The 25,244-nt window shown below is 43.6% G+C and overlaps 5 protein-coding genes and 1 non-coding gene across 11 annotated transcripts; 4 read left to right on the top strand and 2 right to left on the bottom strand.

The window, feature by feature from the left end:
* On the top strand, positions 1 to 22,882 carry gpr180 (G protein-coupled receptor 180). 2 transcript variants are annotated; one of them, XM_027276053.1, is made up of 12 exons: positions 1 to 243; positions 2,102 to 2,245; positions 2,330 to 2,424; positions 2,527 to 2,632; positions 2,732 to 2,912; positions 2,986 to 3,035; positions 3,129 to 3,286; positions 3,375 to 3,572; positions 3,657 to 3,734; positions 3,845 to 4,007; positions 19,332 to 19,337; positions 22,872 to 22,882. In XM_027276053.1, exons 1-10 carry the CDS (start codon positions 96 to 98, stop codon positions 3,998 to 4,000), a joined length of 1,314 nt encoding a protein of 437 aa, XP_027131854.1. In that variant the 5' UTR covers positions 1 to 95; the 3' UTR covers positions 4,001 to 4,007; positions 19,332 to 19,337; positions 22,872 to 22,882. The 2 variants fall into 2 exon arrangements, with proteins under 2 accessions (XP_027131854.1, XP_027131853.1); XM_027276052.1 differs by lacking the exons at positions 19,332 to 19,337; positions 22,872 to 22,882 and having other exon boundaries at positions 3,845 to 5,594.
* Positions 6,690 to 6,771, bottom strand: trnas-cga (transfer RNA serine (anticodon CGA)). The gene has a single exon. It is a non-coding gene; the product is annotated as a tRNA-Ser (tRNA).
* On the top strand, positions 7,206 to 9,658 carry smim11 (small integral membrane protein 11). Of its 2 annotated transcripts, none has more exons than XM_010750834.3 (3): positions 7,206 to 7,335; positions 8,947 to 9,160; positions 9,243 to 9,658. In XM_010750834.3, the coding sequence occupies exons 1-2, from the start codon at positions 7,321 to 7,323 to the stop codon at positions 9,133 to 9,135; spliced, it is 204 nt and encodes a 67-aa protein (XP_010749136.1). In that variant the 5' UTR covers positions 7,206 to 7,320; the 3' UTR covers positions 9,136 to 9,160; positions 9,243 to 9,658. The 2 variants fall into 2 exon arrangements, with proteins under 2 accessions (XP_010749136.1, XP_019118122.1); XM_019262577.2 differs by having other exon boundaries at positions 8,947 to 9,152.
* LOC104935049 (insulin receptor substrate 2-B) lies at positions 9,530 to 14,626 on the bottom strand. Its single transcript, XM_027276051.1, has 6 exons — positions 14,423 to 14,626; positions 13,503 to 13,948; positions 13,170 to 13,422; positions 12,841 to 13,090; positions 12,171 to 12,762; positions 9,530 to 10,766 (listed from the first exon to the last, which is right to left on the bottom strand). The coding sequence occupies exons 2-6, from the start codon at positions 13,940 to 13,942 to the stop codon at positions 10,541 to 10,543; spliced, it is 1,761 nt and encodes a 586-aa protein (XP_027131852.1). The 5' UTR covers positions 13,943 to 13,948; positions 14,423 to 14,626; the 3' UTR covers positions 9,530 to 10,540.
* On the top strand, positions 15,353 to 19,084 carry cyp4f3 (cytochrome P450, family 4, subfamily F, polypeptide 3). Of its 2 annotated transcripts, NM_001303351.1 has the most exon segments (14): positions 15,375 to 15,625; positions 15,798 to 15,942; positions 16,018 to 16,071; positions 16,160 to 16,287; positions 16,706 to 16,827; positions 16,908 to 17,054; positions 17,581 to 17,704; positions 17,783 to 17,849; positions 17,933 to 18,062; positions 18,155 to 18,288; positions 18,426 to 18,490; positions 18,567 to 18,649; positions 18,734 to 18,936; positions 18,938 to 19,084. In NM_001303351.1, coding segments are annotated over 14 exon segments (1,611 nt in total). In that variant the 5' UTR covers positions 15,375 to 15,433; the 3' UTR covers positions 18,955 to 19,084.
* On the top strand, positions 20,058 to 25,216 carry LOC104935051 (uncharacterized). 3 transcript variants are annotated; one of them, XM_027276055.1, is made up of 11 exons: positions 20,058 to 20,172; positions 20,371 to 20,506; positions 22,184 to 22,336; positions 22,431 to 22,556; positions 22,633 to 22,796; positions 22,926 to 23,019; positions 23,098 to 23,211; positions 23,319 to 23,339; positions 23,938 to 23,958; positions 24,040 to 24,120; positions 24,225 to 25,216. In XM_027276055.1, exons 2-11 carry the CDS (start codon positions 20,425 to 20,427, stop codon positions 24,242 to 24,244), a joined length of 876 nt encoding a protein of 291 aa, XP_027131856.1. In that variant the 5' UTR covers positions 20,058 to 20,172; positions 20,371 to 20,424; the 3' UTR covers positions 24,245 to 25,216. The 3 variants fall into 3 exon arrangements, with proteins under 3 accessions (XP_027131856.1, XP_027131855.1, XP_010749139.3); XM_027276054.1 differs by lacking the exon at positions 20,058 to 20,172 and adding an exon at positions 20,209 to 20,293; XM_010750837.3 differs by lacking the exon at positions 20,058 to 20,172 and having other exon boundaries at positions 20,234 to 20,506.
* The last annotated feature ends 28 nt before the right edge of the window (positions 25,217 to 25,244 follow it).

A 25,244-nucleotide genomic window follows, 5' to 3' on the forward strand; every position in this document is an offset into this window, starting at 1 on the left:
TTGTCAGCTGGCTGTCTTCTGGCTTCGTGGCTCATTGAATCGGTTCGCTCGGGTTTTATTTGCTGATAACGGTTCTAAAACAAACACACACACCGATGCGGGAGATGTCGTGTGCGGTAGCCGCGTTTGTGGCCGTGTTGCTGCTCAGCTCGGAGGCTCGGGGCAAAACTGTGTCGGGACTTTTCAGGAGCGAAGCAGCGAGGCAGCAGAAGGGGCAGTTCATCACTAAATTCATGTATCAAGGTAACGTTAACGGGACCGAGAACGTGTCGTGTCAGCACCGACATGGTTAGGTAATATCCAGGCTCACTGCTGGCTGCAATTAGCACGTCATCATCATTTCATCTGATTATGCCTGCATGCCTGTTTTTTTCCTGTTTCCTACTAGAAAGATATTTTTCAGCATAAAGTTATTTTATTTTGAAAGTATTCTCTTAAAGTCTCTCTGATGCATGAGATCCTAACCCCCACCCTCCTTGATGAGGTGTCACCCTGCCTGGCTCAAGAGCCCTCCATCCAGCAGGGTGGATACTAGAGATGGGAAGTCCGTTTTTTTTTAGGGAGTCGGATCATTTGACTCAGCTCACCAAGAATAAAAAGAGAATGAATTCACTAATAACTTGCCTGTAGAACCACTCTGCTACACAAAGCAGATAGGAACACCTATAAAAACTATATATATATAAAAGCATAGAAAGGCTGCTTCTTTTTCACTAGTGATGGGAAGTTCGTTTTTTTAGGGAGTCGGATCATTTGACTCAGCTCACCAAGAATAAAAAAGAGACAATGGATGCACTAACTTGCTTGTAGAACCACCCTGCTACACAGAGCAGACAGCAACACCTATAAAAACTATAAAATAAATATATGAAAAGCATAGAAATGCTGCTTCTTTTTCACTAGTGATGGGAAGTTCGGTTCTTTTTAGGGAGTCGGATCATTTGACTCAGCTCACCAAGAATAGAAAAGAGACAATGAATGCACTAACTTGCCTGTAGAACCACTCTGCTACACAAAGCAGATAGAAACACCTATAAAAACTATTTTAAAAAGCATAGAAATGCTGCTTCTTTTTCACTAGTGATGGGAAGTTCGGTTCTTTTTAGGGAGTCGGATCATTTGACTCAGCTCACCAAGAATAAAGAGAATGATTCACTAATACTTGCCTGTAGAACCACTCTGCTACACAAAGCAGATAGGAACACCTATAAAACATATATATATATTTTAAAAAGCATGATGCTGCTTCTTTTTCACTGTGATGGGAAGTTTCGTTTTTTAGGGAGTCGGATCATTTGACTCAGCTCACCAAGAATAGAAAAGAGACATGAATGCACTAACTTGCTTGTAGAACACCCTGCTACACAAAGCAGACAGAACACCTATAAACATTATAAAATAAATATATAAAAAGCATAGAAATGCTGCTTCTTTTTCACTAGTGATGGGAAGTTCGGTTCTTTTTAGGGAGTTTACAGTTTACAGAACGCTCTGAAACTGCCCAATGAATGCTTGTAGAACCACTCTGTTAGATAGTTAGTTAGTTAGTAGATAGAAACACCTATAAAAACTATAAAAAAGCATAGAAATGCTGCTTCTTCTTCTTCTTCTTCTCCTCTTTGAACCGGCTTGTTCACGACCGACACAAATAGCCATTTAAGCCTGGATCTGTAGGTTCATTTCAGTCCACTTATGGACAAAAAAGCAACTCCCATGAGGCCCCAGTACTCCGGGGGGGCACCTTGAAAGCTACTGGCTCAGTGCTTCTATATTTTTCAAGTTGTAAAAGGTCCGGCGCAATTTCCCCCCTGAGCCTGAGCCAACTTGATTTTCAATAAACAGTATAACACCCAAAATATTCAATTTGTAATGAGATCCAACACATTCAGGAAGCTGGAACCAGTGAATATTTGGCTATTGTGCCTTAATGTGTTGATTAATCGATTAATATGCACCAATAAAGTGTAATTTAATTTAGTACTTTAATAGAGAGCAAATAAAAATAAAAGAATATAAAGTGTGTCTTAACATTTTGCTATGTGGTCGGTATCTGTAATCAATAGCTGTGTGCTGTGAGTAAGCATGTTCCTCCTCTCTGTAGATGATGGTGGTCTGCTGGTGTGCAGGCTGGACAACTCCGCTCTGGCCACAGAGAAGGAGTCCCGGTTGCTGCTGTATCAGGATATGGACTCGGACCTGGACAACCTGAGCTGCACCGAGAGGCTCACCAGGGCTCGGTTCACCAGTAAGCGAGCGAGCACTGATCTCTGATATGCCGGATGGTGGTTTGTCACCTCGTCTCACTGTGTTTGTCCTCCTTCTGCTTCAGTTTCTCTCAGCCGAGAAGAACACAACCAGACGATCCCTCGTCAGTCCACGCCGACAGCCTGGCAGGCCCTGTACGCTGACAGATACACATGTCAGGTAACATCAGGGCGACTTCAGAGATTTGCTACGACACCGCCCCCTTACAAGCATATCATTCAATCTGCTCTTCTCCCTCTTGTTTCCTGGCCGTCTCTCCAGGAAAACGCAGTGATTCCCTCTCATGCTGATCTCAGTTTTACCGTCTTGCTGTTCAACACCGACTCAGCTGGAAATCCTTTGGAGCACTTCAGCGCCGAGGAGGCCGGTCAGACATCCACAGTCCTCCCCATCATCACAGCTGTCAGATATCATGATGTGTAGAAGATGACTTTATTCTTTCTCTCTCTCTCTCTATGTCTCGCAGGCCTCCAGAGCTTTTACTTCCTCCTGCTGCTGGCTTACTTCATCGCCTGCTGTATCTACATCCAGCCGCTGTACCAGGCTCTGAAGAAAGGAGGGCCCATGCACACTGTCCTCAGAGTGCTGACCACAGCGCTGGCATTGCAGGGCTGCTCCGCTCTCTGCAACTACATCCACCTGGCCAGGTAGGTACAGGTGTTAGCACGACCTTGTAACTGCGGTTATGATGTAACATGCTTCCCTCCCCGTGTTCTGCAGGTACTCCAGAGATGGTGTTGGTATTCCTCTGATGGGCAGCCTGGCAGAGTGTAGGTTCCTCTTTACATGTGTCTGATGTAGTTCTAAAAACAGTAAGAGGAACTTAACTCCCTTTTCTTTTCTGCTTCCGGTTCCCTGTGCAGTGTGGGATATGGTGTCCCAGGTGTCCATGCTGTACATGTTACTGAGTCTGTGCATGGGCTGGACTCTGAGCCGAGGCAGGAAGCCTCAGTCCAGACCTCTGCAGTGGGAGCAGTCTCCGGCTTCCACGGCTGTCTCTGTTGGAGGAGTGGTGACGCAGGTACGTACGGTGGGATAATAGCGGAACATTGTGAGAGAAAGTAGGTTAGAGTTTTACCTTTTTAAAGTAAACTGGTGTCATTTTTCAGGGAGTGTTGCTGCTGTGGGAGCAGTATTCAGAATCAGAGAGCGAACATCACAGCTACCACACCCAGCAGAGTCTGGCAGGTCTCCTCCTCATGGCTCTCAGGGTAATCCTCACCCTGCTGCTGGCCTCCGTCCTCTACCAGATCATCTCCACTGAGAGGAGCACCCTGAAGAGAGACTTCTACCTCTGCTTCGCCAAGGTAACGCGGTAAACTGACACACCCTCCAGATAAACGCGTACATACCCGCAGCTCATCACGTGCTCTTCCTCCTGTTCTCTGCAGGGATGCTTCCTGTGGTTCCTCTGCCACCCCGTCCTCTTCCTCATGTCCGCCGTCTTCAACGAGCACCAGAGGGAGAAGGTCTGAACAGAGACTACACTCTGGCTTTGTTTATTCCGTGTACGCAGCGTCTAAATCTGAGTCTGACACAAAGAAGTTTAACTTCAACTCTTTGTCTTCCCGCTCCGTAGGTGGTGACTATCGGCGTCATCCTCTGCCAGTCCATCTCCATGGTGATCCTCTACCAGCTCTTCCTGTCTCGATCTCTCTACTGGGAGGTCTCCTCGCTCTCCTCCGTGTCTCTGCCGCTCACCATGTCCAGGGCGAATCAGAGGGGACGCTACTGAGCTACATACCAGATCATCGCGAGCGAGGGAGAACATGCCGAGGCTTCACCTCCCCCTGTGACAGAGGAGGGAGAAGAAGCAGACGAGACGGTTCTTCTAGGAGAATAGTAACAGCCACTATGTAAGCAAGACACAGAGGTCAGAGCATGACCAGAGGAAGACATTTACAGCAACACCCTACCTCTAGTGACAAACATAACGGAGCAGGAGAAACCATAATGTAACGCCACAGAAAGAAAAGACACGCGGCTCTCCAGGCATGACGAAGGACACATGCGTCACTGTGGTGTTAGTTTAAAGGACGCAGGGATTGCGTCTTCGTCCTGCGCATTAAACTTAAACTTGGATCAAAGTGCCAAAGAGATGAGGAAAGATTTGAAGTGAAGGCTGAGGCAGGTGTCATTCTAGATTTCTCTTACATCCCATGAAAAGACGACAAACCAACGATCGGCGGAAAGACGTACACGATTCATTGAAGGTTTCTGTCTTTTCATGGGATTTATTTACAATAAACGGCTGAATCAGCACGTGGTAAGACTGATATGTTTCTGTGGAGGTGGAGAGACGACTGGATGGACATGAGACGATGGACAAATGCATGTAAAGATGTGTGATCACGCTGTACCGTCAGCATAGATCCACGAGCGGCCGCATGTGATATAAACTGTATGCATGACTCTTTTCTTTCTTTCTTTTTATTTAAAGCACATCAGGAGAAACCAAAGTTTAGCTTTTGGCATCAAAACATCAAATCATAACTCCACACTCGCTCTCTCCGATTGTTCAGCTGTGGTCGGGGGTTCAACTGTGACTTTCTTTAGGTACGGGAGCCCGGCGGGAACAAACCCGTAGTTTAATTCAGGCGACAATCCACGTGACAAACTGGCTGACATATTTATTCATCGCGTATTTATTTTTCTAAGTGAATATTTGGAGAGCAGCAGCACAGCATAGTGAAGCGACGTCAGTTACTGCTTTTATTTTTGTATCGAGCTCAGATTTAATTAACCCCTTTAAGGTCTGTTATGATGTTATGCTTAAAAATGAACATTAGCTGGTGGTTGGATAATCAGAAAATGTGCAGAAAGTTCACAAGAAAATGAATCTACTGTTTTATTTTGTCCCCGGATGTTTTTAGACTTGGTTACAGATTAAAAACAGAGGACAGGTGTAAATACAGGACCTGTGATCATTATCACTGTAATAAAGTAACTATGTTAAAGAGTCAGTGTATTATTATGGAGGCAGCTCACTGTAACCTTGGCCCACATTTTTCATCGCCTGCTTTAAAGTAACCCAGTTCATATTTTTTGCTGCGTCACTGGCACACACGAGATGATGTGAAAGAGGTTTGGATTACATATATAGATATAGACCGTGGAGCTGTTCAAGGGTTGCAATAAAAAGCAGATTTTTATGTGAAGATGTTATTTTAGAGTTACAATAAAAGGCTGTAGTGCTTCAAGCTTGATTGTCTGCATCAGCTCACCTGGAAAGGTAAGCCAACAGGATGCTGTAGTGCTCTGTGGAGGTCTGATCAGGCCAAAACCTTTCATGATTTTAAATAAAGCTCCAAATAAATAAGTATAAATATGTCCTATGCTTCTTTTTTTTGTGTGTTCTGAATCCACTTGCTGTGTGTACATCTATCTGCTTCTTTGGGATTTTATTATTTATTACGGACGATGGTAAACTTTCCTAACACTTTCCCAACAGGTCCTAACACTTTCCTAACACGTCCTAACACTTTCATAACACTTTCCGAACAGGTCCTAACACTTTCGTAACACGTCCTAACACTTTCCTAACACTTTCCGAACAGGTCCTAACACTTTCCGAACAGGTCCTAACACTTTCCTAACAGGTCCTAACACTTTCCTAACAGGTCCGAACACTTTCCTAACAGGTCCTAACACTTTCCTAACAGGTCCGAACACTTCCCTAACACTTTCCGAACACTTTCCTAACACTTTCCGAACACTTTCCTAACAGGTCCTAACACTTTCCTAACAGGTCCGAACACTTCCCTAACATTTTCCGAACACTTTCCTAACACTTTCCGAACACTTTCCGAACACTTTCCTAACAGGTCCTAACACTTTCCTAACACGTCCTAACACTTTCCTAACAGGTCCTAACAGGTCCTAACACTTTCCTAACAGGTCCTAACAGGTCCTAACACTTTCCTAACACTTTCCAAACAAGTCCCAACAAGTCCTAACGGTCACGTGACACAAAGGGCCAATAGGGAACACCTGCACCACCTGATCCTGTTGTAGTTTCTGAAATCGACTGTCGGACAGACGTTTGGAAAATCTTCTTCTGCTACGTTTTAATCACTACTTCGAAGAGTAAATGTAAGTGGACGACGATAAAGTGAATGTATGCCTGTGACACTTGAATAGTATTTTCATAGTCCGGCTATTTGTCATTTAGCCTGTGTGCCAGTGCATATAAAGGAGGCTGCGTGTCTGTGTCAGTTAAGTTGCAGCATGTGCGATGCGCTGCAAACGGCCTTTTTAATTGGTAACGCATGAACACTTTTATTCATAGGTAACGCTGTAACGGATTACTTTTAATTAACTAATTAACTACTTTCCGAAGTAACTATACCCAACACAGATTATCTATAATAATGTTACATGTTTCCGACGTAGGACGATCGAGGAAAAAAAAAAAAGAAAAACATCGTCACGAACAGGATTCGAACCTGTGCGGGGAAACCCCATTGGATTTCGAGTCCAACGCCTTAACCTCTCGGCCACCGTGACTACGCATGTCTATAACGTCTATAACATTGGTACATAAAGATATAACAGCTGTTAATACGGTTATATCACATGTTTTGTATGAATGTAATAAATTATACGGTGCGTTACAGCGCCGTGACATTATTGTAACGTTACTGTAACGTTACTACTCATTGTTGAAACGTAATGAGCCTCGTTTGCCGAGAAGCTTCCAGCAGGCGCTAGCACCTGTCAACTCAGAGCGATGATGCATTCATGTTCTGTAGTAATACTTTATAACACACTACATTAATAAAACGAAAGAACGCGGTTCGTACATGAACTCGTGTGTATTGTATGCAGTAATTCAACTGTGGTTGATCAACACTCATAGATCAACTGTTGAAATAAAACCAGAAGAATCCGAGTCCGTGAACTGTTTTCTCCCAGGGGTTTTTGAACGCGGCAACAAAAAGCTGCATTTTGATTGGCCCCGGCGCTATAAGCCCCGCCTCTAGAGGGGTTGGATTATAAATAGCACAGGCTTCCTCACGTCGACCACGAAACTTACAACACCACAGGAGCTGAAAAATGATCAACTGGAAGGTAAAAGAGCGTCAGGTTTACTTTTTTATTGATGATTGAGGCGTGTGTTGTCTTTAGGTTGGTAACTGTTTCATTTTTGGTTTATTTCTGTGGCGTTTTAAGGTTGTTTTAGGTGTCTTTAGCACAATGCTAACGGTGCTACAGCTGGACAAATGTCACATTTAAAGGTACAGTGTAGTTAAATATTGTGTGTGTGTTGCAATCTTTTAAAACTGCCAGTTTTTTAAAAGTGAGATTTGTTCAACGTGTCCTAACTGGTTTGCAGCTGCTTCTCTCTTTCACACACCTCCTCTGTGCCCAAATTAACTCCTACACCACCTCCCATTCAGACAGCTGACAGGAGGAGGAGGAGGAGGAGGAGGAGGAGCACATCCACTCAAGGACTCCTGACTGTTCCAGTCCTTTCTTTACTCTTCTTTCAGATTTCAAATCAAATCAGATTTTATTTGTATTGCCCAAAAAGTCACAAAGTACATTTTCCTTTGAGGGCTTTACAATCTGTCCTTAGACCCTCGGTTCGAGTGAGGAAAAACTTGCCCACAAAAAACTTTTAACAGGAAGAGCCACAGAGGAGGGATCCCTCTCCTCTTTTAGGGTTATGCCGAGACGCAGTGTACAGGACAAATCAAAACAAACATATTGTACAATCCCCTAACCATGCTGCTAAAAACCTGGGCGTCGTACTAGATGATCGTCTTTCTCTCTCTGAGCACATTTCCTCCGTAGCGAGGTCATGTCGCTATGCATTGTACAATATTAGAAAAATCAGACCGTACCTGACCCAATATGCCGCTCAGCTCCTGATTCAGGCTACAGTCAGCTCCCGCCTCGATTACTGAAACTCGCTCTTGGCTGGCCTACCTGCTTGCGCGATCAAACCTTTGCAAATGGTCCAGAATGCCGCAGCGCGACTGGTTTTCAATCAACCTAAAAGGTCACATGTCACCCCACTCTTCAGCGACCTGCACTGGCTGCCTGTAGCTGCCAGAATCAAACACAAAGCTCTGACGCTAGCCTACAAAACCACCTCAGGATCTGCCCCTGCCTATCTCAGCGTCTTACTAAAGGCTCACGTCCCGACCAGGGCGTTACGCTCCGCTCATACAAACCGTCTAGTTGTACCCTCGCCTCTCGCAAAGCGAGGTTACTCTAAACTCTTCTCTGTGGTCGTCCCCAAATGGTGGAATGACCTACCAACGGCTACAAGAACAGCAACATCCCTTTCGACCTTTAAAAAACTTATAAAAACCTATAAAACCTTTCTGTTTTCGAGAATGCTTCACTGCCTAACAAAACTAACAACTACTCTGTGCTCCTTTCTCAGCTTATGTCCTCCTCTGTAAGTCGCTTTGGATAAAAGCGTCTGCTAAATGCAATGTAATGTACAACGAATGGAACCTGTGATAGACAGACACAGATGCACAGCAGCAGCAAATCATAAACTGTAATGGAGATATGACAGTAGTAATATGTGTAGTGGACGTCGTGCAGGAGCCACGATCCACGAGAACCTGCCTGACGACAGAGACAGAAACTCCAGAGAAGAAGTTTAGTTAGTAACATGCATTAATCAGACATGTTACATGACATCTTTCTTTCGTTCTCTCTCAGGCTTTGGACAACGTCCCCATCCTCCTGTACATCTTGGCCCTGAAGACGCTGCTGCTCTGTTTGGCGTTCGCCGGGGTGAAGATCTACCAGGGCAAGAAGGCGGAGGAGGCCCTGAAGAAGGAGCAGGCCGAGAAGAGGAGGCTCGCCCAGCAGGTGCAGGACCTCATCGACAACAAGAAGGAGGACTGAGCAGAGGGGACGCTGCTGTACGCGGGTACTGCACCTAAAATATGAACATTTCACACCCCGTGTTGTGATCCATCTCGCTCACTTCCTTCTCTCTTCTTCTTCTTCAGGGAAACAAGTTGCTGATCTGAGCGACAGGAGAACTTCTCCGAACATGAGCGAGATGTCTGACTTTCAGCAGCAGGACAGTGTGTTCAGTTCCTGTGGACCAGGACTGTTCACCTCTACAGTTTTCTATACGTCTTTATGGAAGTGTGACTGAAGATGAAACCACGCGGAGTCCTGAAGCGACACTGAGATGAGGGAGCGAGCATCTTCATCTACTGCCTTGTTCATGCTCGCTTATTTATATACATACAGCATGCCGTTCATTTTATAATATTTTTTTAAAGATTAACAGTTTGTTCCACATGGTTAAATGTTGTTTTTGTCCACCTCTCACCACACGGGTTTCCACGGCGGCCTATGATCCGACTCCAACACTCTGTGTTTTTATTTATGGTTGAATAAAAAATAATTTATCCTCTTTATCTGTACCTTTCCCTTAAACTTCCTCAAACTGTCTCCACTGCAGAGACGGCAGCACACCCTGCTGTCTGTGTAGAGAAAACTTTAATGTGTCCATCATGAACATCTGTGTGTTAATGTTCATAAAGACACATCTAGAGCCAGTGTTTAGTTTCTGTTCTGAAACATGAAGCTATAAAAGTCTCATTCTAAGGTGACAGACACATAAAATTTCTTATTTTCATCTGATTCGACACTAAAGAAAACATAATTATGCACATTATATTAAATCTCTCTTGTATTATGTCAATAAATCCCCTTAAATCTGATTCACTGGAGCTTTAAGTATAATTTTGAGGTGCCCCACTTCAAGTATTTCATCAGTAATTGATAGCTTACGTAGTCATGCATCATTACAACAATCCATATATCCTTTTTTTTTTACTTCTCTATACAGATGGCAGAGTGTGCTGCTGGATCGGAAAACCAAGAGGTTAACACACTCCTGTGTTTGAACATTTCTCTCAAAGACAACACACACTCCCTATCACTGAGGATTTTTTAAAATTTTACAATAATCTGACCAAAACGACAACTGAACAAGACTCTAAACATGTTTGACAAAGCAGCAACACTAATGCAGCCACTAAAATGTTAAAGAAGTTTCAGTTTAGGCGTTTCAATTGAAAAACATCCAAACTGAGCTGTAACAACTCGTCAATGAAGGGCTGAAGAAAAACGTGCATTCATGTGACTTTATTATTTTTAATTCTTTCATATAACAGCTTCAAATCAAAACCCGAGCTCTGATTCAAACATTTACTTCAGTTTCTGTCACAACACGTGTGATTAACCTCCAGCAGTAATCACACTGTGCTATCATCATTCATCCATCCATCGCTCAGGATCTGTCCTCCGCCTGCAGGCAGAAAGGCAAACACAACGACAGCCGGCATCTTCTGGTAGACTGCAGTCGAACAGAGTTTGGACCAACCTGGACTGGGCTGGTACAGCCTGGCTCACTTGTGACAAAAGGAGATGAAGCGGTCCTGATCTGTCCTGGGCGGGTGGAGGTCACCGTCCAGTGATGTGACGGGTGGAGAGGAGAGCAGCTGTCAGAGGTGGAGCTGCAAAGGAGTGAAACTACATTAACATGAACTCTTTTGTTTTTCCTGCATTCAGCATGTAGTGATGGGAAGTTCAGCTCTTTTTAGGGAGTCGGATCATTTGACTCAGCTCAACCAAGAATGACAATGAAAGAAAAGAAAAAACAATGAATGCACTAACTTGCTTTTAGAGCCACTCTGCTACACAAATTAGATAGAAACACTTTAAAAAAAAATTTTAAAAAGCACAAAAATGCTGCTTCTTTTTTACTAGTTATGGGAAGTTCAGTTCTTTTTAGGGAGTAGGATTATTTGACTCACCAAGAAGAGTCGGCTCTTTCAGCTTCATGTTACCACTTATACCTTTCAGCCAGATTTAGCACTGATTTGACTTGATTTATATGTGTGCACATATATCATGTGTATATTCAAAACATCCTTTGTACTGAAGCATTGAAAAGAAAAAAAATACATTTTCTAATATCAATAAATTGCTGTAGCCAATCGTTTTCATTGCGTTTACAGACCGTTGTAACTCTCTGAATCCGGCCAATGAATGCACTAACTTGCTTGTAGAACTACTCTGCTACACAATGCAGATAGAAACACAAATAAAAAATATAAAAAGCATTGACATGCTGCTTCTTTTTCACTCAACGGCTCGTTCACGACACATCACTAATGTACTCAACCTTTCCTGTTGCAGTATTTCACCATTTTGCAACATACGGCTAATAAACCAGAGGCACAGAATACTTAAGATACCTCAACGTACTTTAACTTGTTGTGAAGCAAGTCTCAGTTTAATGCGGATGTATCTTTATTTCTATGTGTGCCTGCCCCGACGAATCAGACCAAACAAGACGCTATAAAAGCCGCCGCTGCTGTCCAGAAGAACCAGCTGAATCAACACGAAATGTAACTTCCTTGTAGCTGTAACTTTAAGTTTAATACAAATTTATATTTCATTAGAGTTTCAGGAGCACACCTATAAATACCCTCTCTTCTGCTTTCACTCTCATAATCTGCACGCCACTCACCCTCCTTTCATTTCCCATTTCTTCCTCTCCTTTCTGTTCACTCACAATCTTCTTCATTTTATTATTTAGTCATTAAATCATGTTGTTGATGCTGTTTGTCCTTGCTAGTGAATAAAAAGATAAGTGACACAAACAGGCTACCAAACACAAATACGTAATTTGTATCATTTACAGAACTAATAAAGGCAATTTGATATGTTTTATGGCAATATACTGAACTAAAATCCAGGATTTAACCAGCAGCGACAGCAGATCACATGATAAATTCAGTATAAAATCATTATCACAACATCGTGTTGTTATCTTCTTTATCTTTCCACAATAAAAGCATCTAAAAACAGTTTTATTTAAGGTAGCTGAACATCATTTGAGTCTTTACACTCACCTGTTGAATGACGTCTGAAGGGAGGAGGAGGAGGAGTCAGCTGGCCAGTCGTGTTTACGTGGGCTCGCCATGGTTACGTACTCGTCCTGAGGCAGCACAGACGAACTGTGGCTCACCTGTGGTGACATCATCATGTACCCCAGCCCCTCCTCCACCTCCTCCACCTCCTGCTGCTCACCTGGCTCCCAGGCTGCCACCCTGCAGGCGTCCTCGGTCACCACGTCAGTTGTTCTGGAGTCGTCTCCCCTCTCGTTATTCACCAGGAGATGATCCGTCTTCATCTCCATGTAGCAGCTAGTCTCAGGCGTGGAGCTCGGAGTAGATTCAGGCTCTGTCTGGTCTGGTTTGCGGAGCTCCAGGCGACATTGTGTTGGACTTTCAGGGTTTTTGGCGGGCAGGACCAGACGGGATCCAAGAGGTCTCACATTCAGCGGCTTGTCTCTGTATTTGGGTCGGCAGCGCTTTGAGGCCAGAAGAGTTTGGAGCTGGTTGTGGTTGGAGGTCGGAGACCGGCTGAAGTCTGGAAGAGCTCTTAGCGCTCTGACCGTCTCTCGAACCACCTCGTGAATGTGTTGGGCCACTGCAAGGTTTCCTGTACAGATCAAGACAAAAGGAGGAGGGAGGTCACATCGCTATGGTAACGAGTCAGATGAACACATCTTTTCATCACCTTGGCCTCTCGCTTCCATCCAGATCTCTCCGGGACCGTTTGGCGCCGACCTGCCGAGCTCCAAGAAGAACGAGCCGTCCAAGTGGCCGAACCGTCGAACGCTCAGCAACGGTATCGTGACGGACGGCGAATCGCTGCACGCGCCAACTCTGACCAAGATGAGAGAGGTCGCCGTCAGGCAGAGGTGACTCTCCCCAGCCAGAGACTTGGAACAGCCCAGACCTCTGGTCTTCACCGTGACGGACCAAACCTTAGACAAAGGTGAGGGGAGCGGGGGTTCACTTCACTTCTCTTAAATCTGTCGCTTTAACTCTACCGTGACCTCTGACCTCTTTGAAGAAAGCAGCAGGCGGCAAAGTGCAGTACCCGTCATCGTCCTCCTCGTCGAACCCTTCACCGTGCTCGTCATCCTTCCGCTCTTCCTCCATCAGTTTCCGGATGGCCTGGTACCATTCTTCTTGTTCCCACTGGTCCTCCACCACCAGAACTACGGTCTGATCTTTGGCGTACAGCGCCACCGTGTGGCCTTTCCTGGAACTGCCAATCCGACTCACGCCGAGACAGCACCTGAGGTAGATCACCCTGCGAAAAACGGGGAAATAAAGTGAACATGAAACTAGAAACACAGTAAATTCACTCCTGTAAAAGTTACTTTAACCAACCCTTGCTTGCTCGAGCTAAACAGCCCAGCTTTACCAGCCGACTTCTCCGCGGCTGCAAACTTCTCCTGGCTCTTGTACCACTCGAGTCGACTCGGCCCGGTGTGACTTCCCGCTCGCAGCACAAAATACCTCCTGTGATTCTTCTCCAGCTTCCCCAGAAAACCTTTCTTCACCACGTCGCTCTGCGGCCCAGAGGAGGAGGAGGAGGTCACGAGGGCGCCGGCCAGAGGGACCAGAGTGGCGGGAGCGTGCCTGGAACAGAAGAGTTCCTCGAAGAGTCGAGACGGAGGACTCGACTGAAGAGAGCCATCCCTCCAGGGAGGCCGCAGAGGGGATTCGACAGGCGGCCACGTTTGGGTGAAGCTGACAGACGATAGAGGGGAGCTGGAAACAGGTGGAGGTCTCTGCTGGTTGGCACGCCTTTCTTCAAGTTCATCCATTTTGAGCTGAAAGAGGAAGATGAGTGAGAAACCAGATGAATGCTCTGATCTCCCAGGTGAGTGATGCATTTTTACAGAAGCTTCTGGCTGACTTATGTTACTTAGATTAGATTTACCAACAAGTTAAGTCATTAAAATATTATAAATCAGCAGATTAATTAATTTCCTGCTGTGAAAACTATGAAAATGGTGCAATATGATATGAGAAACAAACTTAGATCTAATTTGTGCTGCATCTTAAACCATTTAGCTCAAATCTTAGTCCTCCTTTCTGTCAGTATTTTAAAAAACACAGCAACTCTGTTTTCAAAGATACTTTGTGATTAAATCAAATGTAAATTCATAAATATCAGAGTCTCCGGTGTCAGCAGAGATTATTTTATAGCACAAAATGAAGGTTAAAGATGTCTGAGATTAAGCTAATTAGCCAGCCCGGTTGTATTTAACCCAGCAGGACAAAACAGTTTAATTCAAACTCACCTGAGGCAGGTATGACAGGTACAAACATCACACCTGCAGACACATCCTGTGTGCCCTGCTTTTCATCGCTACAGAAATCAAACAATGTTTTTGTTCGTTTGTTCCGTGACAGCCCTGTTTGTCTTTTTGAGCCGTTTGTCAGCTCAGGTGTGCGTCAGGTGTATCAGCCAATCAGTGAGGCCTTCAGGAGCACCTCGGAAAAAACAACTCTGAGGTACAGAAAGGGTTTAAAAGTCATTTAAGGTGCAAAATGATCAACATTAAATGAAATGTTTATGATATGAAACTGTGCCTGCTGATTATTGAGCATTATCTATTTAAAATAATAAATTTTACAACAAGAAAGAGAAACAAATCTGCATTTGACAATAACAGTACATTCCTATTATAAAAACAACACAAAGACCCAAAGAAAATGAACTAAAAACAACAACAAGGCAACTATAGCTCTATCATAACACATAGATCAATAAAAAAATCACCCATACATTCTGAAAAATAAAGTACTGAAATTTTAAATGCAACATTGGGTGAATCACTCTAAAAACAAGTAATTCATATATATAAATTAGTTTCTCTCAAAAGGCATCGTACAATAATTTCTACATACAACCACAAATTCAAGTTTGAACTTAAAATTAAATAAATAAATACACTTGTTTGCTTCTGCATATATTCTACATAACAATAGACATCTAATAAATCAGAAGGAAAGAGGAACTGACTGCAAAAAATGTTCAAAACACAGAAAAACGTGACTTAACATGAAACAATATTGGCCTAACGATCAAACAGTTTGATATGGCTCAACACAGTGTTAGAAACCATGTCACTGTGACAGACAGAGGAAGTGGTGTAGTCTTATAAAGTCGCAGCGGTTGCTCATGTTGAAATATTCAGTTAGGTTTCTACATATTTCAACATTAACCTCACTGTGAATGCAGAGTGTGTCAGAGCAGGACGAGTGTCAAATCTTAAATTCTCATTACTCTCTCTCTGCCCGCTTTCAGGATGCCTCTCCTCCAGAGTGTCCTCTCTCAGGTCCTCAGCTGGACGGGCCTCCGTCAGGTGCTGTTTGTGGTCGGTGCTTTGGTTGCAGTCTGGACGGCCAAGCTGTTGGTGCGACACGCCTGGTACGCACACAGGCTGTCCTGCTTCAGCAAACCACCTGCAGACTCCTGGCTTTTAGGCCACCTGGGCCAGGTAAGTTACAGATGTTTCTTGTCAGTTTTAAGGTGATGATGCACCTGATTTGTTGACACGTCAGGAAATCTAACGGCACAGGATGTTGCCAAATATCCTCTTTTAAAAAGATTTAACGAGTTAACACACCTTTACGTGACTTACACTGTGTTCATATTTAATTGTGCCTCAGATGAAGAGCACAGAGGAAGGTTTGCTTGAGGTGGATGAACTGGTACGGACGTACAAACACTCTTGCAGCTGGTTCCTCGGCCCTTTCTATCACTTCGTCAGACTCTTCCACCCTGATTACGTCAAACCTCTGCTGATGGCACCCGGTCAGTCAAATTACACAACATACAATACATGTTTTTATCTTGTTCTTTTCATCCTCACTCCTTCCCTCCATGCAGCCAGCATTACAGTGAAGGATGAGCTCATCTATGGGCATCTGCGTCCTTGGCTTGGTGAGTCAAATACTCAAAGCTCTGCTCTGGTGCTTTCAGACTGTCATCCTCACCTCCAGACCTCTCTCTCTCTCTCTTAACATCCCAGGACAGAGTCTGCTGATAAGCAACGGGGAGGAGTGGTCTCGTAAGAGGCGGCTGCTGACTCCAGCTTTTCACTTTGATATCCTGAAGAACTACGTCGCCACGTTCAACGCCTCGACTAACATCATGCACGTAAGACGAGCTGCACACGGATACAGGCAAACGTCACAAATCTTTTCTTTTCACTTGATTCACTTGATTGATGATGATTCTGCCAATAAATCACTCTAAATGTTACACATTGTACCTTTAATATGTGGATCTTATGCTGCATCTGTTTAGCAGTCTAGTAAGAGAAGGTTTATGGCTGATATTTGACCCTGCAGTTTTATTAAGACCCATATGCACAGGGATAAACTGTGTGTTACGTATGGCCAAACACACAAAAACACACAGTTTAAAACAAAATTTTAAGTGACTTTCAAGTAAGTTTCTTTACATATATCTTCCAAGCTCAGTTTAAGTTAAAATGTCATGTGGTCTGTGTGATCTGAGAGCCTCAGTCGTCCAATTAGCAGAAGAAACTCATGATTGTTTCTCTGCCTTTCAGGATAAGTGGCGCCGCCTGGTGTCAGAAGGCACGACTAACCTCGAGATGTTTGACCACGTCATCCTGATGACACTGGACAGTCTACTGAAATGTGCCTTCAGCTACAACAGCAACTGTCAGCGGTGAGGTTGCCATCTCTACCGGGTTTCCACAAACATACTTACTACTTCTTTTATACCTGTTATACATGTTCTGTCTGCAGGTCTACCAGCGAGTACGTGTTGGCCATAGTGGAGCTGAGCGACCTGATCATAGATCGCCGGCAGAAGATTTTACACCACTGGGACTGGATTTACTGGAGAACAGAGCAGGGGAAACGATTCAAAAAGGCCTTAAGCATTGTGCACAGGTACAGCACGTGCACATATACTTTGTGTTATATTTCATTGGTTTCCAACTTGGAGGTCCCCAAAGGGGTCCTGAGATAAATCTGATGGATATAAAAGAAAAAATATATATATATTTTATGAAAATTCAAAGTTAGTGATCCTGGGAATAGTAGTTTCACAAAATAAAGCCCACGTATTAGCTTTTTCCATGCTGTCAACTGCATTTTGCTGCCTTAATCAGCGATCGTTTGTTCAGTTTTGGGTGTTTTTTTGTAAAAATTGTTTATTTTTTCAGACTCCTTAAGTTGTCATGTAAAGTACTGTATCTGTTCATCTCTACTGCACCTCTTAAAATGAAATATGTGAAGAAAATATCCTCATTTTGCTGTCCTTACTACCCTGACGTAGAAGACATAATCGTCTGCATAGAAGTAGACATTACCCCATTTTAAGCCTCTACAGGCCAAAAAGGTTGTGAATAACTGTTATATAACTGATCATATTTTATAGTAACGACTTGCGTCGTATTTAATGTGGTGTTTGCAGGTTTACCAGGGAGGTGGTTCAGAAGCACCGAGCCCAGATCAGCCAACAGAGGGAGAAAGAAACAGACTTCACCACAGCGCCACGGAGAAAGAAAGACTTTGTGGACATCATCCTGCTGTCAAAGGTAGGAGAGAAGAAGAAATAAGACAGAAACAGACAAATATAAACAATAGGCTTGCAATATGATTCTGAATTATTGCAGGACGAGGATGGACAAGGCCTAACAGACGAGGAGATACAGGCCGAGGCCAACACCTTCATGTTTGCAGGTGAGACGCTTTTTCTCTGCAAGTGACAGTTAAAGAATGAGGGTGGGGTCAGTGGTGTTTACGGTTCACATAACTTTACACAGGTCATGACACGACAGCCAGTGCGATTTGCTGGACGCTGTATAATTTAGCCCGCCACGACCACTATCAAGAGAAATGCAGGCAGGAAGTGATGGATCTGATGCAAGGACGAGACGGACACGCAATAGAGTGGTCAGAAAATACACAATCTGAATCCTTGGACTGTAAATTCGGTCATTCAAGGTTGAATATTTAAATGTGAATATATGCATGTATGTGTGCAGGGAGGATCTGTCCAACCTTCCTTTCACCACCATGTGCATCAGAGAGTCTCTCCGGCTGCACTCTCCTGTTCAGGCTGTGACGAGGAAGTACACCCAGGATATGGCGCTGCCGGGGGATCGCACGGTGCCGCAGGGTGAGAGGAACAGATTCCTGGGGCTTTTTTTGACCACATACAGCACTACATTTGTACATTTGTGGCAGAATCTTTTCGGGGATTCCCATTTCCTCAACAAAGAAGTGAAATGCCTGATTTCTGTCATTCTTCGCAAGGTGCCATCTGTTTGGTCAGCATTTATGGGACCCACCACAACCCTGCTGTTTGGCAAAACCCCCATGTAAGAAACGAAAAAAGACAAATGTTAATTTTCTTTCCACCTCCGACGGTTTTGTCATGTTTGACCTCTCTTCTAGGAGTTCAATCCTCTGCGTTTTGACCCTACAAACAAAGAAGGGCTGGCTTCTCACGCCTTCATCCCCTTTTCCTCAGGCCCCAGGTACTGCGTCCTCATTACAGCTTCACATTTAAGGTGAATAAGATCTTAGAAGACCTGTGTGTGTGTGTGTGTGTGTGTTTGCAGGAACTGTATTGGTCAGAAATTCGCCTTGGCAGAACTTCGAGTTGTCGTGGCGCTGACCCTGCTCAGATTTCGCCTGACCCCGGGGGTGAACCCCGAACTCGGGAACAAGTCTGGGGGAGTTCGCCGTCTTCCCCAGCTCGTCCTGCGTGCGGAGGGAGGCTTGTGGCTGCAGGTGGAGCCTCTGGACCAGCACAACCTGGAGGAGTGATCCAACAAGATGACACCTGTTGTTGTTGTTGTTGTAACTATTACTTTAAAAACGATTGTAATAGATATTGTAATTATTGTTCTAATTATGTTATTTCAACTGTACTAAGTTTGTTTAAATAAAGAAACCATTTTTAGCTCACAGACTGTTCTTAATCAAGCTCTTCAGTCATTGTGCCTACAGAGGCTGCTGAGCTTGCTCTGCCAGCTCAGGTTCTGGCACGACACCTGTAATCCTCCTCCTCCTCTTCTTCTTCTTCTTCTTCTTCTTCTTCTTCTTCTTCCCAGTGGTCCAATACCTGTGGTACAAACACTAACACTTCCCCTCACAGTGTGGGCAACCCTGGCTAACAAACTGAGCTAACAGCAGCTACAGTTGGCAGCAGTTGACTTCGCTGTTCATCAGGAAACTCTGTAAATCACAGAGAGTTGAGATTAAAGTACAGTTTCTAAGTTTAAAGTCCAAATCCTGAGAATAAAAGTTTAAAGTCCGAATTCTGAGTTCAAAAGTCTGAATTCTGAGTTCAGAGGTCTGAATTCTGAGTTTAAAGTTCAAATTCTGAGTTTAAAGTTCAAATTCTCAGTTTAAAAGTCTGAATTCTGAGTATAAAATCCAAATTCTGAATTAAAACGTCCAAATTCTGAGAATAAAAGTCTGAATTCTGAGTTTAAAAGTCTGAATTCTGAGTTTAAAGTCTGAATTCTGAGTTTAAAAGTCTGAATTCTGAGTTTAAGAGTCTGAATTCTGAGTTCAAAAGTCCGAATTCTGAGTTTAAAAGTCTAAATTCTGAGAATAAACTCAGAACTGTACAAATGTACAAATAACAAAGACAGTTTTAGGTCAGCATAGCATTAAAATTATTATGTTATTTTATGTATAGAAAAGTTGCTTTAAAGGTCCAGTGTGTAAGATTTGGGGACGTTATTTTTCAGAATACGGCAGACATAGAATACAATATTCATAACTATGATTTGATGCATGTATAATCACCTTAAAATAAGATTTTTTTGTTTTGTTACCTTTTCTACAGTATCTACAGTGGGACAGGGTTTACACTGAAGTCTACACACTGGACCTTTAAACCTGTTTTTACCAGCTGGCTGCAGTAACGACTCCTGGACGCTGGGGAGGCGGAAGCGTGCTGTTCTTACTTTAAATCACTATTATTTTAAGTTGCATATATTTTATTTTCGACCAATAAACGCTTGTGATTCTCTGTGTAACATCTGTAGTAAGTTTAATTTATAAAAATAAAAGTATTTATAATGTTTGTCTCGGTGGAGGCGGCCGTTAACTTTCACTTTTCCTGGACTCCGCCTCTGTCCCAGCTCTGTTTGGATTAACACACTTGTGTCAGTCAGCATGTCGGGTTTTTAGTTTGTGTTAACGTTATTTGACATGTTTATTTGACATGTTCGTGTCGCTTCAGGGCAGAGGCAGCTTCTTTTTCACCGTGTGAAGCGGCAGCGAGGCGAGCAGCTCGATGTGGCCGTCCGCGATGACGGTGCAGGCGGCGGCGGTGGCCGGCTGGGTGTGTGTGCTGCTGGTGGCTGCTGCAGATCCCGGTGAGTTCACAACATGAACTTCACTCCAGCAGGTTTTAAAGTGTTTTCTCTCTCTCTCTCGCTCTCTGTGTGTGTGTGTGTGTGTGTGTGTGTGTGTGTGTGTGTGTGTGTTTAAAAAGGTGTGTATGTGCAGGCTGTGTGGCTATGGTGTAGTTTTCAACATCCACGGCCACACCCAGCGTGTAAATATAACCACAGAGAGGAGTTAGGAATAAAAACAGAGAGAAAATAGGACAGAAAAAGAACAATAAAGGATAATAGATTAAAATATCTAGAATACACTACAGACTACAGAAGAGGATTAAGACCACAAAAATTTACTCTCACAATTGGGACTTTATTCTAAAGAAATAATGAAATAGAGTTTAAAACTCAGAGTTCAGAGTCTGAATTCTGAGTTCAAAAGTCCAAATTATGACTTAAAAGTCTGAATTCTGAGTTTAAGAGTCTGAATTCTGAGTTTAAGAGTCCGAATTCTGAGTTTAAGAGTCTGAATTCTGAGTTTAAAATCTGAATTCTGAGTTTAAAATCTGAATTCTGAGTTTAAAGTCCAAATTCTGGGTTTAAGAGTATGAATTCTGAGTTTAAGAGTCCGAATTCTGAGTTTTAAGTCTGAATTCTGAGTTTTAAGTCTGAATTCTGAGTTTAGGAGTCTGAATTCTGAGTTTAGGAGTCTGAATTCTGAGTTTAAGAGTCCGAATTCTGAGTTTAGGAGTCCAAATTCTGAGTTTAAAGTCTGAATTCTGAGTTTAAAATCGGAATTCTGAGTTTAAAGTCTGAATTCTGAGTTTAAGAGTCTGAATTCTGAGTTCAAAGTCCAAATTCTGAGTTTAGGAGTCTGAATTCTGAGTTTAAAGTCTGAATTCTGAGTTTAAGAGTCTGAATTCTGAGTTTTAAGTCTGAATTCTGAGTTTTAAGTCTGAATTCTGAGTTTAGGAGTCTGAATTCTGAGTTTAGGAGTCTGAATTCTGAGTTTAGGAGTCTGAATTCTGAGTTTAGGAGTCCGAATTCTGAGTTTAGGAGTCTGAATTCTGAGTTTAGGAGTCTGAATTCTGAGTTTAGGAGTCTGAATTCTGAGTTTAGGAGTCCGAATTCTGAGTTTAGGAGTCTGAATTCTGAGTTTAGGAGTCTGAATTCTGAGTTTAGGAGTCTGAATTCTGAGTTTAGGAGTCCAAATTCTGAGTTTAGGAGTCCGAATTCTGAGTTTAGGAGTCTGAATTCTGAGTTTAGGAGTCTGAATTCTGAGTTTAAGAGTCTGAATTCTGAGTTTAAGAGTCTGAATTCTGAGAATAAAGTCAGAACCATGGCCCTAATCCTCCTCTGTGAATTCTGAGAATAAAGTCAGAACCATGGCCCTAATCCTCCTCTGTAGACAATGGCGAACAGAATCTTGCAAAATAAATAATTCATATAAAATCTGGCCACGCAGTGATCAGTGTTGTAGTCAAGACCAAGACAATATCAAGACTTTGGGAGGGGGGAGTTAAAACCTGACTGAGCTGAGCTCAGGATTGGTCAGATGGCCTGCACATGTATCTATACATAAGATTTCATATTAGTGCAAATAACAGGTATACATGATCGTATACAGTAATACACAACTGAAATATGTAGACAGTCTGTTGGCTTCATTGCCAGTGTAGGGTGGCATGCTGAGCTTTCTTTTTGTCCTTGCAGAGGGGATACTGAACGGCAAGGTGGGTGACAAAGTTGTCCTTCAACCAAATATCCCTGTGCCTGGCACCATCAAATCCATCGTGTGGAAGCATAATAATAACTTGGCCATGCAGTCTGATGGACAGTCGATCGATGGTTATCGCCAGTTCGAATGTAAGCTGAGCCGATCAGTTCTTTGGTGCCTGTCAACGCTTTTCTGTCTCTGTGCTGTGAAGCTAACATCGTCCATGTTGGTGTTTGTTTAAAGTACGTGGCAGCTTGAACAGTTCAAGTGGAGAGATGACAATCACGGAGCTGACTCGAAACGACAGCGGATTGTACACGGTAGAAATCAACGACGTCACCGGCACTCCAATCCGTCTCAAGGTCTTCTGTAAGTGGATGGAGCCGCGGGTTGCGTGAAGGTTTGCGTGTCGATCGCGTTGAACGTTTCAAACATTTTGTTTCAGCTCCCGTGCCCAGACCCACCATTTCCAAAACATGCGACGACGAGGGCTCGAGCTGTGTTTTGACCTGTGATGGAGACACCATGGACGCCGAGCCAGTCACCTACGAGTGGAGGTCAGGTGACAGAGTGTTGACGGACAACACAAAGGAGAAAAAAATCACAAAGGTATGTGTCACTCTTGTTGTTTTCGGACTGAGCACCTGTATGAACGGTCGAAGAACAAAATAAAACTCCCCGAAGTCGTCGTGGTTTGTCAAGGACAAGGAGACTTTACGAGACTCACTCTGCTCCTAGGAAAACAGTTCAGATATGGACAAGTTCAGCTGTGAGCTTGTGAATCCAGTCAGCCGAGAGAGCAGCCCAGCGATCACCAACCCTCTCACCAAAGGTGAGTTATAACCCGTCGAGTGTCATCATGTGTGATACACTGTGAAGCCCACCACTTAATGCTGCTGTTATCATCCAGCACCACCGGACACCTCAACACCATCGAATCTAAAGATCTCCACGGGCCTCACCGTCTTCATCTCCATGCTCTCAGCTGTGGTGCTGCTGGTCTTAGTTCACAGGTGGAAAGCAGGTGAGAACGCACGCCTTGTTGTTTGCTCTTTATCGATGTTGACAATGTGATAACAGCGTCAGATCGAGTCGGTGTTTCACGTGATCGCTCTGTTTTGTTTCCTCCAGGGTCATGGTTCTTCCAACAAGGTAAGAACACGCAACATCTTCCCACTCCAACCTCGACAGCAAAGCCATCACATGACTTACACAGATAGATGGAAGTTATTGTTCTTACAAGGACAGTAACGATTCACACAAATACACGACATATCTGGATGGATAAGTATCCAACTGGTCGGTAGTGATTGAGTTCTTGGAGGTCTCCTGGGGCACGGTGGATGTTTTCCAGAGGATGGAGTGGCTGAAGCCGTCCTGTAGTCCTCCCAGAAGATGGCATGGAAGATGGGATTAACAGATTATTAACAGATCCCTGGTAGACATCAACAAATAACTATCGCGTGTGACTCTTTCTTGAATCGATGTGGGGCTAAGTACAAAGATCCTTCAAAGGTCAAAAACATCTCCTAACCCCGTCATCCTCATTTTCAGATCTGCTTTTTCACTTCCACCTTTTAAAAATATTAAACACTCAGCAGATATTCCAAACTGTACTGTACATTGAACACATTTTTAGAGCGATCTTTAGCCGCTGTGTCTTTCTTTGGAGGGTCAGCTCCCTCCAGATGTTATAGGATTAATCTGTTCTTTCTTGTCTCTGAACATATCTGCTGTCTTCTCCCTGCAGAATCCATGCCATGGGAAGCAGGTCAGTAACTAAAATTACTTCAGCGTTACACCTTTTTAAAAAAATCAATTTTCTGTTATAACGTGTGCTGTCCTGCTACAGACTTCTGGAGCAACAAGAGGCCCAGTGAGACGAGAGAGGCTGTCGAATCAAACGGCGCCGCTCGCCAAGAGAAGACAGACGGTAAAAAAAAAAATCACCTCAGACCTTTACTCTCTGATTTATTACGTTTATGGCGTGCGTAACTGTTTTCTGAGTGTGTGACTCTTCCTCTTCTCATTTGGCAGAGGAAACGCCAATGACATAGACAGACAAGTAACAACAAGTCAGGATCTGTCCAGGTGTGAAAACGACACCAGATCCAAGAAGAGGGAACCTGAAAGTCCAGATGTACGTGTTGCTACGAATGTCACAAGCCTACAAAATGAATTATGAAACAAAAGCTGAGTCACTTCGAAGCCACAAATCTGTCACTCATTTTAAACACATTAGTGTTAAAGCAAAACACGGATTAAAGACACTAAGAAGGGAAACATTGAAGTTAATGTGACAGTCCATAATCTCCAAAGAAACACTGACTTCACAGCAGACTCGAGGCGTACCTCACGTCTTCCTGAGGCTCGTTTCTGGGTGTCGGCGCCTCGAGCTTTAGACAATACCAGGAAACCGTGCAAGTGTGCTTTCCTGTCGGTACCTGGTGTCTGGAGCTCATTAAAAAAACTCCACTGGGGGATGGTTTGTGATTTGAGGCACGTCTGATGTGGATTCCTGCAGCCTCACAGTGTTTAGAATAAAAAAAAAAAGGGAGGCCTTTGTCCGGTTTGGACCGCCGGCTTGAACCAACAAGCGAGGCATTGTACAGCGAGAATGTGTGTGTTTGTGTCTGTGTGGCAAATATGTGAACAAAACAAAGTCAATCATATATTTTTTACTTTTCTTGGATGTGTTTCATTTTGCTGAACTCATTTTAACTCTGCATTTAACTCTAAACTCTGAAGTACTGTGGCCTTGTCTCGGGTTTGTTCTTGCACTTAAATCTTCTTTTTTCTCGTTGACCCTGAAAATCTCAAAGTATTTTATCCTTTTTAGCCACACGTGAGCTACTAACTGCAGTTTTTAACATGCAGAGGAGCACTACATTCAAAGCATTAGCCGTAGATTAGGCATTTCTCGACAAAAGGCACTGACTTGTACAACCGTAGGAGCTTATTTATTGTGGTTTGAATATGTGAATGTGTTTTTATATGGGCTCTATTCAATAAAAACAACAGAGCATCAACCCTGAACTATGTCCTTTGTTCCAGCAG

This window comes from Larimichthys crocea, unplaced genomic scaffold (assembly GCF_000972845.2).
Source record: "Larimichthys crocea isolate SSNF unplaced genomic scaffold, L_crocea_2.0 scaffold288, whole genome shotgun sequence".
NCBI classification, from domain to species: domain Eukaryota; kingdom Metazoa; phylum Chordata; class Actinopteri; family Sciaenidae; genus Larimichthys; species Larimichthys crocea.